We start from the raw sequence: 15,470 nt of genomic DNA, 5'->3' as shown, positions 1-15,470 counted from the left end.
GTGTGTGTGTATATTGTGTGTGTCCAGTACGGGGCAGGTGACGGGCCTACAGAGGGGTCCCACCACAGAGAAATGGGAGTATGACAGTCAAGGAAGAATCATTTCTCGGGTTTTTGCTGACGGAAAGACATGGAGCTACACTTACCTGGATAAGGTACTGGATGACTTTTCACTATAAGAGCAAATGTATCTGTGTCTAATTCACACACAGCCACACACACACACTCTCTTTCTCTAGGAGGTACTGTGATAGAGATGCTGCTCAATTCCTTAGAGACCAGATGAAAAAAGATAAATGGAATGCATATATACACTCACACACACAGTGTGTTCTTGGTTTCTTCCACACACAAAGCAAGGTAACCTGGGGGGAGTTGTGGAGAGGAGAGGAGGAGGTAAGGGAGTAGAGGAGAGGAGGATAGGATGGGAGGGGGGGGGCTTGTTATAGTTGAAAAACAATTAAACACAGCTCCCATGTCTCATAAGGAGAAAGACATACAACAGTTAAAAGAAACAGACATGAGGAGAAATATCAGCCAGTTTTGTCTAGTTAAATATGTGTTTGTCCTCTCTTGTAAGAGCACTGTGATTGGAGCCAAAAACATGTGACTTTGAGAGAAGGTCAGGTCGTAGCAAATGTATCTTGGATGCTGGTTTGGCAGAGGCAGTGTGATGGTCAGTGTGAACAGGACTCACAGGTGAGGTGGTAGACACTGTTTAATAGTTGAATCAGTATCTCTGTTTGATTTACACAAGAAAGTAGCATCTTAGTTGAATCTGATAATTCCAGATCTGTAAAACAGTCAACTTTTGATCCCAAGATGTAGAGATATGTATCTCACTATTTTAAATAGGTGGTTTTACATGGCTGTTTTATTAGAGAGGAGAGGAGGCAAGGAGTAAACTGGATAAAAGTAATGCACTCAAAAAAACAGCTGGAAAGAAAGAGACAAGTGAAGAAAGGAGAGGTGCCCAGAACAAGAGGGTGAAATAAATATATAGTAGGAGAACAGCCAACAGTCATTATTCACATGAGCACAAGTAAAGGGAAATGTAGGTCATTTTAAGTGTCGGAACAAATCACCACTTTGTCAGTTTTCATGGAGCCATTAGACAGACTTCAACTTCAAATCTTAAGAATCAGCTTCATCATCCAGCTGTGGTGGATTCTACAAAATCATTACTACTGACTTATCTGGCCCATCACTCACTGATATGGGTCCATTAAAGCTTTAGATTACTTAAAGACCTTTTGTACACAATTCTCTGAGTGATAGAACATCATAGTTGAACAAATTCAATCAGTATGTAAAGTAGATTTATGACTTCACATTTGATTCATTTATAATAGACATTTATCTGTAAGTTCAGCTTTTCAAGACTTCCGTCCGTACTGCGAGAATGTGTTAACGGGAGCAAAGAAGCAAAACAGACAGAGGAAAGTAGAAAGAAGCATTAAAAGAGAAAGGCTTTTTTCCCAGAGTGACAGTTTTAGAATAAAATAGAGGCAAGACTCTAATAAATAATGAATAAAGGAGGAGAAAGTGACAAAGAGTGAGGGGACTAAAGTAAAGGGGGAAAAATAAGAAGGGAGGAACGCACAAAACAAGAAGCAACAAATAGAAAGAAAAGAGATCATTCCTCCCATTGAATAAATGAGTCATATTCTATTACTCCACATGCCACGTGCACATTCTCACCTTCTCTTGCACTTGTTTTTCATTCACTTCCTTCCTCCATCTGTCACTGTCTTTCCTTGCTGTAAGTACTTACTGAGAGCCTCTTTTAGAAACATAGTGTAAAAAAGCAAAATTCATCATGCACAGTGACACATATGCAACATCCTAACTGCATACATCAGTCATATTTTATCATTATTTATTCATGAGCACAGCTGAGTGGGTGTTATGCTCAAGTATTTCCCTGCTACAACTCTAAGTGGTGTGATCAATTACTGTCAGCATATTTGTTGTCCACAGGGTGAGTAGGACCTGCAGTCAAATAAACACAGATGCTACACTGCTGAAAGTATCGAGCATTTAACCCTCTAAATCAGGGGTACTCAAGTAGAAATGATGAGGGGCCACAAAAAAAAATTTCAGTGACTCAAGGGGCCATTTATTGGGACCGTGTACGTCCGATAACGTATCATAACATTAAGGTATTTATAACATTTACAACATTTTATAACATAACATTTCCTTTTTATTAAAAACAAAAATATTTCCTAAAATAAAAATATAATTTTAATTTGGGCATATATTAAAATAAATAACTAAATAAAACCAAACATAACCCTGTTCAAGATAAAAAACAAAAAAAACAAATAGCCTTCAGACAGCCCATTTTTGTGCTTTGTTTACCAAACTATTTCACATTTCTCACGTCCCCTTTAATGGGAGAATTGGCCTCTGCTTTCTTTGGCCAATGCTTCAAACCTGGGCTGATATGGTGTGATTGCCAGGGAGACACACTGATGCACATGCTCGTTGGTTAGGCGACTCCGGTACTGATTTTTGATGAAGTTCATTTTTGAGAATGCAGATTCACATCTTCTGCACAAATGAAACAGGAGCTGCAGTATTTCATCACAACTAATACGTAGTTAGTTTTAAGATGTTTTCCTTTATCAGCTGCCTTAATAACGTGTACCATTTACTATACCTGTGCTTGATTTGATTCTGTCTACCATGAAACACTCACTGGCAAAATCTACACTGATCTTTTACCTCAAACTGCTGCTGAGATGGACTGTCTGTCTCGAGTTTGGGAGGGCTGGAGCGGTCTGTGGGCTGGAGTGCTATCTGTTTATCGTTGCAACCCCCAGCCTCGTATTGAGATCACAGCGCGCGGTTTCAAAATAAGAGCACCCAGCGCGATTTTTTTTTTTTTTTTTTTAATAATTAAAAAAACTTTTTAAAACAGCTCGAGGGCCATTAAAAGACACTCCGCGGGCCACAAAAGGCCCGCGGGCCGCTACTTGAGTATGGGGGCTCTAAATGCTCAACCATCAAATCATTGCCAGATCATTTTCATTCTTTGCATAGAGCTCATATCACCACCTATTACATGTTTAGTAGCTTTTTATTTTGCTCTCATGTTTTTCTTTCAAACAAACAATAACATACAGAGCATAACAGTTTTTAAGCACTTAAAGGTCCTGCATGTCACCCACAACATGAAATTCAATAAAAATGACCAAAAATTTACCATAAAATAAGCTACAAAATATGAAGTCATTCAACATTGCATCAATCCACTAACTATTCTTATTTAAGTATCAGTACCTCAATCAATCTTTATTTGTATAGCGCCAAATCACAACAAAGTCATCTCAAGGCACTTTACACATAGAGCAGGTTCTAAACCGAACTCTTCAGGTTTTAATTTTAAAGAGACCCAACATTCCCACATGAGCAAGCACTTGGTGACAGTGGCAAGAAAAAACTCCCTTTTAACAGGAAGAAACAGGCGAAAATATCCTCAAAATTGTGGCTCACTGATTGACATCATCCATGTTAGATGTCTCATATAAAAGGTCCCCTGGTGGTTTGTGTGTGCACTACATGCATCTGATCATCTACATCAGGTTTTTACACTGATGATGTAGAGCTCTCTAAAACTCATGTATTAAATATGATTTACTTGGTTTTACAGGGTTAACAGTTTCAGAGAGCTGCTTTCTTTCTTCACAAACCCAGTGAATAGCTGCATAAACGACATAAAACACAGATACACAAGAATCTATAAAAGCAGCTACATTATATAAAGTGAAAGTTGAATCTTTAAATGATAGGGAGAACAAAGACAGCATGGTTAATGCACTGTAGTGGGTTAATGAGCTGTCTATCAGAAGGTCACGGTGGTCTTCACAACCAGCCTGAGGCAAGGAGAGTGTGATGTTTGTATTTATTTTCCGGATGTCCCTTCACTTGGATTACATTTGTGTTCTCCTCACATTTCACTGTATTGTCCACCACTAGTCACGGTGTAGAGCCCTAGAGGATTTGTTGAAGGGATGGTTTGGTCTTAAGTTTGGGACAACTGAAGGTAAATTGGTGTCACATTATTCTACAGACAATAATGTTGTAGCAGACCCATGTGGAGGAAAGATGTACTGTATGTCCACTAAACATGTTATTATTACTGTGAATTTAATTTCTATGACCCTGTGCTGCAGTGTCTGCTTGTTGTAGGAAATGTTGAGCATTTTTTGATTTTACCTGAAGGTTGGTTGAAAATGGAAAGATTGGACTCTGTTCACTTTCTGCTTTTTAAAGTGTGTCACTGTTTCTGTCCTTGCTTTCTTTGTGCTTTTGTGTGTGACTGCTCAATGAAATCTCCACCTGTGTTCCACTTCCACTAACTGCACAAAAGCCCATTTATCAGGACTGGCTCAGACAGAGTAACAGCATAATGCCCTTCTATCAAATTCGAATGATTATTTTAAACAGCAATCTGTTATGGAGAAAGACAATCCAAAAAGCCTCTTCTTTCAGTAAAATACAGTAAAATAGGACACATGTTGTAGTGGTGTGTTGAAGACATCAAGACAGCCAGGAATGGTCATACCATTGGATTTTGCAGCACTGAGGATTCTGTAAGAGAACTAATCCTCCCATTAATAAAGCAACTGTATCAGCAGGTACGCATGTCAATATTGGACAGTTTACCAATGTTTTTTTTAACATTGAGTATAAGTTAAATCAATCAAATCCAAAAGCTTAGCACATAAATTGGACAGAATATGGTTTGATGTTAGGAGCCAACTTCACAACCTCAGTGCTCTACTTGAACTACATCAGTGCCTCATTTCAGTTAACTTGACACCTGAAGGGTTAAAAATATCTTATGTACCTTCTCCCCATATAGCCCCCATGTAAATACTCTAACCTCTCTGGACCCCATTTGATCTTTTACTTACTTAATGCATATATTTTTCTTTTGAGGTTGGCATCTTGAACATCCATCTTATGGCATTTTCCTCCCTGTTATATTTGGTATAGCTCTTAATTATTATTTTGTTTTATTTTATTTTGTTTATGCATTAATACAATAAAAAAATGTCTTATGTACGAAGGGGGCAGGTTGTTAGATACCTTAAAAACAAACTGTAACATGTTCCAAATGGATTCTTTGCTGCACTTGAATCTATGAAAGAGGCGAGCACACAGGTGATGTGATGTGTATGGATCAGGATCTTATTAAATACAAACATGCAAAAAGCTAAATAGCTAATGTTAGCCGGCTGGTAATGTCTCCTGGGGGCTGTGAAGACATACACTATTTAAAATGCACAGAGAGCTGTCCTAACTGTCTTGTGCAGCGGGGGATTTTTGCATGAGAGCCGGTGGGGCACCACCTCATCAGATGGTGCAAAAATATCAAGATAATCATCCAATAAAAGCTGATTAAAAGATGTTCTGCCAGCTGGGCTTGATTCACTGATTGGTTTATAATGTATATTGATATTGGTTCATGTCATGTCCCACAGTCAATGACCTATATGAGTATTACTAGTATCCAGTAAATAAGTATTAATATCTTCCTGATAACAGAAATATGTATAATATTTCAATCAGGTTTAGAGGTTAGATGTCAGATAGAAGAATAGAATAATAATGTGTAAAGTGTGACTGTGCTTTGGCTGTTCTGTGGACATGTAACATTCTCTTGCTTTGTTCTGTCCTCTGTGTAACAGTCCATGGTGTTGCTGCTGCACAGCCAGCACCAGTACATCTTTGACTATGACTCAGGGGATCGTCTGTCAGCAGTCACCATGCCCAGCGTGGCTCGACACACCATGCAGACCATCAGATCCATAGGATACTACAGGAACATCTACACCCCCCCAGAGAGCAACGCCTCTGTTACTGTGGACTACTCTGAGGATGGACAGGTGTGTGACTGTGTGCATGACTACCAGCAGTAAGACTGAAGCTTGCTGCAACTCATATCATTCACTATTTTTTTCTTTACTTTTTTCCAGGCTTCGTTTAGCAAAGCGTAATAGTTTTGCTAAATATTTTATCAGATATTCTGATTAAATATTTATCAGTGCCAATCTCTATGGCTTTTGATTAAGAATTATTTATAATCTTTTTTTGATGTTTTAAAATTACAATACAATAATAATAATTATTATTATATATCTTCTTTCTTTTGTCTTTTTAATCTCTTTTTTAAACCTAGTTTTAGTCGAGCTTTTATTAAATTTGATCTCTTATTTCATTTTTACTTTTCTTTTGTCTTTTTAATCTATTTTAACAGTTTTTTACTCTAACTTTTAATAAACTTTTTCTCTTATTCTCTCATTTTCATTTATTTATATATTTTTCTTAGTCGTTTTACTTAAAGTTTTATTTTTTTATCATTCTTGTTTTCTCTTGCGTGCACTTTGCATTTGTTCCATGTTTTTGTTCCTTCGTCATTTTTAATCCTTTTCTTTATGTTTTCCTTGTCCTTGTCAATCAGCTGTGAAGCACTTTGTACTATATTAACCTGTATGAAAGCTTCTGTATAAATAAAGTGATTGATTGATATTGTTTAAAACTGTAAGGCAGGGCCATATTTTTTGGCACACTTAAAGTCTCAACATAGTCACCTCTCTGCTCACACTGACGATGGATCAGCTCATGTTTCTGGTGTGAGGACCAGTTATCTTTTATTGTGCATGACTGATTAGCAACACAATAATCTGATCATCCTTTGTGAAGATATTAAAACTTGACTTTTTGTCTCCTTCCAGCTCCTCAGAGTTGCCCATCTAGGCACTGGTCGCTGCATACTGTACAAATATCGCAGACAGGTATGAGAGTTTCTGTTTGGTTTTTTGCATTTAACATGAATTAAAAACACAAATCGAGAGTTATCTGTGCATCGAAGTGTTCCATTTGTTTATTTTCAAGTAGTGTGTCATTAATGGATTGTGAACAGGAGAAGAGAATGGATGGATAGATTTAAAGATATATCTTTGTATCCAGGCTCTGCTTGGTTTGGCTCTCCTAAAAGTGCCATTGAAAGCCAAAGCAGGGAGAGATCCATGCAGCCTGCATATGGAAAATGATGAAGAAACAGAGACGAGATATGCATAAGTAGCACTTTGAGCAGAGAATAAACAGGGACTTTGACAGCTTGAATAGCCCACTTTAGAGGTGATGACAGTCATTGAGGTTAACTGATGCTGTAGTTGATTCTAGGTGAACATATTGGATGTTGTAAACACATACTGCACTGTTGTATTTGCCTCACCAGAACAAGCTGGCAGAGATCCTGTACGACTCGACGCGGGTCAGTTTCACATATGACGAGACGGCTGGCGTGCTGAAGACGGTCAACCTGCAGAGCGAAGGCTTCATCTGCTCCATCCGTTACCGCCAGATCGGCCCGCTGGTCGACCGGCAGATTTTCCGCTTCAGCGAGGACGGGATGGTGAACGCACGCTTCGACTACACCTACGATAACAGCTTCAGGGTCACCAGCATGCAGGCCGTAATCAACGAGACACCGCTGCCAATCGATCTCTATCAGTTTGATGACATATCGGGGAAGGTGGAGCAGTTTGGGAAATTTGGAGTCATCTATTACGATATCAATCAGGTAAGAGAAGATGCTGCATTGATTTAACAATTCCTTAAATTATGGAGAAGTAAGAAAAAATATCTACATTAATCGTGATGAGGTGGAGATTGATACTAAACACCGTACATCATAGAGAAATAATCTCTGTGTTCCATTTGTTCACTTGACCATCAAACATAGTGGCTGCTTAGTAAAACCACTCATCATCCATCTAAACTCAAGAGCTTCTCAGGTGGCTGAGAGATGACTAAAACTTCTTCATCCCTGATGATATGACAGACTGATGTATTTAACAGTATTAAATGATGCAAAGGGAAAGCAAAACATGTCCCCCAAGAACAGCGACCAATCCATTTTTCCTAGCTTTACCATTCAGATTGTTGAAATTGTGTTAAAAAAAACCTCAATACATCAAATGCATTTTTCTTTTTGTTTAGAATGCAAACACAATGAACTGAGAAATTTCAAGAGGGATAAAAAGCAAGCAGAAGAAAAGACCTCTCTGTTATCCATGATATAGGAGAAAACATCATTGAAAACATACTTTTAATGAATGTAGTTTTCTTGCTACAGCTTCAGCAAGTTATTGATCAATCAACCAATCAATCTTTATCTTTATATCGTGCCAAATTACAACAAAAGCCACTGTTCCAACACACAAAGCTAACACTTCTCAAAATGAAACCTACTCATCACTACAAGTGTGTGTTTGTGTCTACAAAGCAAGACAATAAAACCTCTGAATGGCAGTGTAGTGTTGTTAAGTGCATTTTCTTGTCTGTCTCTGTGTTGAAGAGTGATCTGCAGAGCTGTTTGTCAGTGCTCAAGTTCAAACACTCATCTTCCCTTTCCTCTCAGATTATCTCCACAGCAGTGATGACTTACACAAAGCACTTTGACCAGCACGGTCGCATCAAGGAGATCCAGTATGAGATCTTCAGGTCTCTGATGTACTGGATTACCATTCAGTATGACAACATGGGCCGAGTGACCAAGCGCGAGATCAAGATCGGCCCATTCGCAAACACGACCAAATATGGATATGAATATGACGTTGATGGACAGCTGCAAACAGTCTCCCTGAATGAGAAAATGATGTGGAGGTAGAGTCACAACATTGAACCAAAGAGAAAAACATCATCAACATTTTTTGATGATGCCACATATTAACAGTACCATTTTATGTCCTGCCAGGTATAATTATGACCTGAATGGGAACCTGCATTTACTGAACCCTGGGAACAGCGGCCGGTTAACGCCTCTACGCTACGACCTAAGAGACAGAATCACTCGTCTGGGAGATGTTCAGTACAGGCTGGATGAAGATGGTTTCCTCAGACAGAGAGGAGCCGAGATATTTGAATACAACTCCAAAGGTGGGAAATTTTTGTAAAAAAATGTGGCAATTCCAGTAAAATTATAATCACCAAAGTGAGAAACCTCAAACAAATTCAAATCTCCTCACTTCTTTATTCTTGTCTTTCAGGTCTTCTAGTCCGTGTCTACAGTAAAGCAGCAAGTTGGACCATCCAGTACCGTTATGACGGTTTGGGCAGGCGTGTAGCATCTAGAAACAGTCTGGGCCAACATCTGCAATTCTTCTACGCTGACCTGAATTACCCCACCAGGATCACCCACGTCTATAATCACTCCAGTTCTGAGATCACCTCCTTTTACTATGATCTGCAGGTAACTACACCGGCACAATGATTCCGAATATAGTGATGTCAGTGCTAACATAGCCTACTGTACTTATAGACAAGCAGGTATATGGCCCATAGCAACTGGCCCATTTTGGCTGGTAAGTAACATGCAGAACAGAAATACCAAACTAGGCTCGAGGTTATTTAGAAACACTGTCAATGTTACACTGTTTATCCACCAGAGAGCGCTGACAAGTTGATCTTCCCACAGTAAAAATGTCCTCCTTGTGTCACAATTATTTTTTTAAACAAATGGATCGTATCAAGATTTTTTTGTTTATGCAATATAACAAAAATACCTTTAAATGCTTGGACATCATTATAGTATTCAATATACTCCCAAATATAAATATCAGTGTCAACCTCAAAAATCCTGCATTGGTCAAGGTGAGTAGATAAGTTGATGTATTTTTGGTCTCAGAGGACTAATGCTTACAAACTAGTTTTTTCTGCTCTCTGATAGACTTGTGGAAAGAGTCAGTCATACATAAAGTGTAAATGTGTTAGTTATGTCCTCATGTTTATCATCCTGGTGGCTCTCTGATATTTCACCAAAAGAAACCAAATGGTTAAGACAAGTGAAACCTTCGATTTGGGTGAATAGGTCCGTCTCTGGAATTATCTCTCTGTCTCTGATGTTTATGAGTCACTTTTGGTTTTCCTCACAACTTAAGATTTATGATGTCTGTGTGGAGTGGGCTTCCCTCCAGTGACCATGAGGGGGAAAAAAAGACTGTACAGCATCTCAATTAGAGACGAGGAGGAGGTTTTCTGTGTAGCAGCTCCACTTTATCACATTAAAATACTCTTAGAAAAAATCTGCAGAAGCTTTAAATGCTTCACTGCTTTGGGAACCTGCGACACAGTGGCAGCCAGAGATAAAATTGTTTCATTGTGATGAATATGGTTAGTGAAATTAGGGTGGCAGCAGCACCAAGACCCACAATAATTAAAAATAATAATGACATAATTATTCATGGCCCTCCTGTTATCACTTGTGAAGGAATACGACAGCAATGATTAACAATAATCATTGTTATTATTATATTCATAATGTGTATAACATAATGTTTTTTGTTGCACAGGGCCATGTGTTTGCTATGGAAATCAGCAGTGGAGAAGAGTTTTATATTGCATGTGATAACACTGGGACCCCACTGGCTGTTTTCAGCAACAATGGACTCCTACTTAAACAGGTATGTGTGTGTGTGTGTGTGTGTGTGTGTACATCCCCTCAAGTTGTGGGGACATACTGTACGTGTGTTAACATTGTGGGGACTTGGCTCCTTTTTTGGGGACAAAAAGCAAGTCCCCATAACATAAATCTTTTTAGAGTGAAGACTTCAACTTTAGATGTCCTCTGAAGTGATGGTAATATGACTGTGTGTGTATGTGTGTGTGTGTGTGTGTGTGTATAGGTGCAGTACACAGCTTACGGCGAAGTTTACTTTGATTCCAACCCAGACTTTGTGCTGGTCATTGGTTTCCATGGAGGCTTGTATGATCCTCTGACTCGACTGCTGCATTTTGGAGATAGGGACTACGACATCCCTGCTGGGAGGTAGGCAGTCTGTCACTGATTCACTCATTTCCAGTCCAAGCATAAGATGTGATTATACATAAGTGCTTTGTCAGCGTGTCGTCTAACCAGAGTGTGTTTGTCATGAAGGTGGACCACTCCTGACATTAGCACATGGACGCGGGTTGGTAAAGACCCCCAACCCTTCAACCTGTACATGTTCCGAGGCAACAACCCAATCAGCAAAATTCATCAGGTCAAAGAATATGTCACAGGTAAAAGTCAGAGTATACATATTATACATAGTGCATCCTTATGTAAACAGGTGTTCTAGAATTATTTTAAATGTAAGGACACATCACTTCATGTAATGATCTCTGCTTTCATCCAGCAGCTTTGTTATTTCTTCACCTGTTTGTGGTCTTTGTCCTGCACTTATGTCAAAAGTCAGTTAGAAACAGATGACATGCATACATGGCAGAGTAATCAGAGTACCGCAGGAGGGATCAGCTGCTTGGATAAAGTTGACTGCAACACAGTTACAGTAACATACTGATGCAGGTCAAGTGTTCTAAGAGATCAAATATAGGAGTCCCTCACGGTTCAATTCTGAGTCCTCTTCTGATTAAAGAACATTGCAGGATTTTGTCATTCATTGGCAGCTTTTCATTGCTTGAAAGTCAGGAAACCATGATTTTTGCTTTTAATGCAAATGCGGTATAGCATGAATTTAGCCTACATTAAATGGAACATAAAGATATATTTCAATGTTGTATGTCATCAACCCAAATAACTTATCATCCATGCAATACTGGTGAAATTTAACTCTTTGGTTGGTCTAATTTTATTTCCCAAACAGCCCCTGAAAAATACATTTAGTAAAGATGAAAAGTATACTGGAATACTTCTGAGGCAACAGGTGCTAAAAAGTTAGCAGACATATTAAATGATTTTCATTCAAGAATTGTCAGTTGGTTTTCTTTAAAGTAATGAGCTGCAACAGTGTGGTTTATTTTGATTCATCACTCATCAACCACTGCTCTCTTTCTCTTCAGATGTCAATATATGGTTGGTCACGTTTGGCTTTCATCTCCACAACGCCATCCCAGGATTCCCCATTCCTAAGTTTGACCTGACGCAGCCGTCACTGGAGATGAAGAAGAGCCAGCTGTGGGATGACCTGCCTGTACGTATCATTACAACTATTACACTGACAGGTCACATCCATCCTAGTTTACTTCATAGCAACAATTATCTGTTGTGTTAGCAGCAGAATGTGAACCCACATTTGACCTGAATGCTGCTACACTGCTCATACTTTCAGGCATGCTGTGCTACTGGCTACACCGCCACAATTACAGCAAATCCAACAATAATAGCTAATATTCATTCATGGTTTAATCTCAAATTAACATATAGTTATTCACAAATGCATACAGATAACACACAATGAACAGCAACAGAGAGACAGTGAGGACCATTTTATACATGCGAGATGAAAATAAAAAATAGGAGAAAAGAAAAAGAACTGGTGAGGGGAATGGAGCACAAAACATATTCAGCAAATCAAGAGGAAAAGAAACAGAAGATTTGGGGGGAAACGGAGCGATAGAAAATGTGAGCGTGAAAAGGCGAAAAAATCAAGAGAAAACCTGACATTCATAGAAAAGAAAGAATCAGGAAATGGAGGGAAAACTGGAAGATAGGAGGAAAGTACTATAGGAAGAAATGGAGTGGGAATAATGAGAGAGGAAATGAGGGGAGAAGACAATAAAGAGTCATCTTGCAAAGCCAATCATTCATGCCTTTCTCTGCTTAAAGCTGCCTTCTCTTCCTCTTTTCTTACACTCACTCACTCATTGTCTCTACTTACACATTTGTTTTGTGGACAGGTTATCAGGAAGTCACTTATGCTCAAACACTGAAAGACTGCTGAAATTTAGTAAAATTAAGAGACCAATGTGAAAACTGCCTAATGAAGACATGGACAAAATTAAAGGCGTCAGATTCATCGAGAAATTGGGAGAAAATGTAGATAAAATAGAAATGAGAGAGACTTAAAATGACTGGAAGTGTTATTTAAATGTGAATGTACTGAAACTGAAATGTGTGTGGTTTGGGTACTGACACATGATGATAAATGATGACTGATGATGGCAGATGCTAAGCCAAAAAGTTAGCAAAGATACGTGATGTTATGTAACGTAGCTTAGCTAACATTTTAGTTGGAAAAAAAACTTTACTAATGCTACGTTGTTATTTACCTTGAAATTATATGAGACTAATTAAAATCTGATGTGAACTTAATTCATAGTTTGAAGCTTTGAAGTAAGTTTTGTGAAACTAGCCTGTGAAACTGATTAAAGTTAAGCAAATGAAATGGAATAGATTATATATATATATATATATATATATATATATATATATAATTTGTAGTGTTATTTTATAGTTCTTAGCTCCAGGCCAAGAACTATGAAATAATATACTCCCAAGCAGACATGTACATGGACAGCTGTGGACAGCACAGATGTGTAGTAGTTGTATTTCTACAACCCTGTGGAGGATGCATTAGCCCTAACAGTGTGGTGGCCATGCAGACTACAACAAATTGGAGGTAGACAGATGTACAGAGACTACGCCTACACCCCCTGATGACAAACTTTATATCACACAGACCCCAGGGGACCCTCACATAGTCTACTCCTGCACATGGAAAGTATCATATTGACTTAAATTAGGGCCCCCTGTTGTCTAAAGCTGGGCCTGTCATATGTACTGAAAGGATATAAAATGAATGTCGTTAAATATATAAAGTAACGTCACAGGCTTCAATTTGACAACTGGCCCCTTGCTAAGCGTTAAGTCACTCTGCTCTCTGCTGTCTCATCACATTGTTTAGCTTTAAGACTGGGCAGATAAAGTAATCAACCTCTACATTTAGCATTTTCTCTGTATATCATCTTAGTTAATGATTAATTTAATATTTTAATTCAGTATTTTGGATTGTTTTCAAAGTATCTTAAAAATCTCATGATGTCTTACAAGTAACACATGAAATCAAACCTTCTTCTTGTCTTATGGTCCACAGTCTATCTCAGGTGTCCAGCAGGAAGTAACGCGACAGTCTCGGGCCTTCCTGTCATTTGAGCGCATGCCAGAAATCCAGCTCAGCCGGCGGCATTCAGACCACACCAAACCATGGCTGTGGTTTGCCACCGTCAAGTCTCTGATAGGCAAAGGAGTGATGCTGGCTGTGATCCAAGGCCGCGTGGTGACCAACGCCCTCAACATCGCCAATGAGGACTGCATCAAAGTGGCTGCTGTCTTAAACAATGCCTTCTACCTTGAAGACCTACATTTCACAGTGGAGGGACGAGACACGCACTACTTCATCAAGACCAGCCTGCCTGAGAACGACCTGAGTGCACTGCGGCTGACCTCGGGACGCAAATCTCTGGAAAACGGTGTGAATGTGACAGTGTCCCAGTCCACCACAGTGATGAATGGCCGAACGCGGCGCTTTGCAGATGTGGAGCTCCAGTTTGGCTCTCTGGCACTCCACGTGCGTTATGGGACAACGCTGGACGAAGAGAAAGCACGCATCCTGGAGCACGCCAGACAGAGGGCGCTGTCGAGCGCCTGGGCCCGAGAACAGCAGCGGGTGAGAGACGGGGAGGAGGGAGTTCGACTGTGGACGGAGGGGGAGAAAAGGCAGCTGCTGAGCAGCGGTAAGGTTTTGGGTTACGATGGCTACTACGTCTTGTCCATAGAGCAGTACCCCGAGCTCGCCGACAGCGCCAATAACATCCAGTTCCTACGCCAGAGTGAGATAGGGAGGAGGTAACACGGCATCAACAAAGGTTTCATTTCCACCCCTGTGACTGTCAGAGACTCCAAGAAGACTGAGTTCAGTTTTAACATAAAATGGATGTCACAGACTGAACTGTCTTGAGACTCAAAACTAGCCACTAAAGAGACCCACCATTTACAAATGAGTTCTTTCAGGATGATAAAGGTTTATACACTGAGTGATGATGTCACAATCACTTCAGTGCATCTGACCTGAAACATTATCCAGTTGTGATGGTTTAAAACAGTCTACATGAGCCTGCAAGAGGGTTCAGTCTTTTGACCAATGCCTTTTCTTTCTCTTTCTTTCTTTCTTTCTTTTCCTCTCTCTCTCTCTTCTTTCTCTCTTTCTTTCTATCGCCCTGTCGTCTGCCTTTGAACAGCCTGCACGCGTGCCCCTCACCCTCTCTCTGGTTGGTGGGGCTAACCTGAGTGCTGTATCTTGAGCTATCTAATGGGATGTACAGACCCATTCAAATAGCCAACCGGGCATTTCAGCAGCCATCACGACTAGATGAGCCCACAAGCATTTAGACAGTTGTAAACTGTCAGAGCAGCCAACATAACAGATGTTGCAGGTATTATATCTGTGTGGGTCCAGCTGTGACCCATTGCTCGGGGTTTTAGACCTCTACGGGCCATGTCTATATATATATTTTGTTTCTGTGGCTGAAGCCATTGAATGGAACTGTTGTGGACTCTCTCAAAGAGAGACAGGCACAAAAAAGGACTACAATTTGTATGAAGGAGGAAAAAAAAGACAGATTTTCTGTTTGGATTTTTTGTTTTGTTTTCTATATAAACTTGCATTTGCTTCA

At 39.6% G+C, this 15,470-nt stretch overlaps 1 protein-coding gene across 5 annotated transcripts in view; it reads left to right on the top strand.

Annotated features, from left to right (window-relative positions):
* tenm3 (teneurin transmembrane protein 3) overlaps positions 1-14,919 on the top strand; it is a 237,767-nt gene extending 222,848 nt beyond the window's left edge. For all 5 annotated transcript variants that reach the window (XM_053329180.1, XM_053329172.1, XM_053329158.1 and 2 more), the window contains 12 exons: positions 28-154; positions 5,702-5,899; positions 6,749-6,808; positions 7,255-7,599; positions 8,440-8,684; positions 8,776-8,957; positions 9,068-9,270; positions 10,370-10,480; positions 10,703-10,845; positions 10,954-11,078; positions 11,859-11,989; positions 13,892-14,919. In XM_053329180.1, coding sequence (XP_053185155.1) covers positions 28-154; positions 5,702-5,899; positions 6,749-6,808; positions 7,255-7,599; positions 8,440-8,684; positions 8,776-8,957; positions 9,068-9,270; positions 10,370-10,480; positions 10,703-10,845; positions 10,954-11,078; positions 11,859-11,989; positions 13,892-14,647 — 2,626 coding nt within the window. In that variant the 3' untranslated portion in view covers positions 14,648-14,919. The remainder of the gene's footprint in view (positions 1-27; positions 155-5,701; positions 5,900-6,748; positions 6,809-7,254; positions 7,600-8,439; positions 8,685-8,775; positions 8,958-9,067; positions 9,271-10,369; positions 10,481-10,702; positions 10,846-10,953; positions 11,079-11,858; positions 11,990-13,891) is intronic.
* Positions 14,920-15,470: the final 551 nt, after the last annotated feature.

The sequence above is a fragment of the Scomber japonicus genome, chromosome 2, assembly GCF_027409825.1.
Source record: "Scomber japonicus isolate fScoJap1 chromosome 2, fScoJap1.pri, whole genome shotgun sequence".
In the NCBI taxonomy this organism is placed as follows: domain Eukaryota; kingdom Metazoa; phylum Chordata; class Actinopteri; order Scombriformes; family Scombridae; genus Scomber; species Scomber japonicus.
The sequence above is the reverse complement of the archived record's forward strand: the minus strand, read 5'-3'. Positions and strand labels throughout refer to the sequence as shown.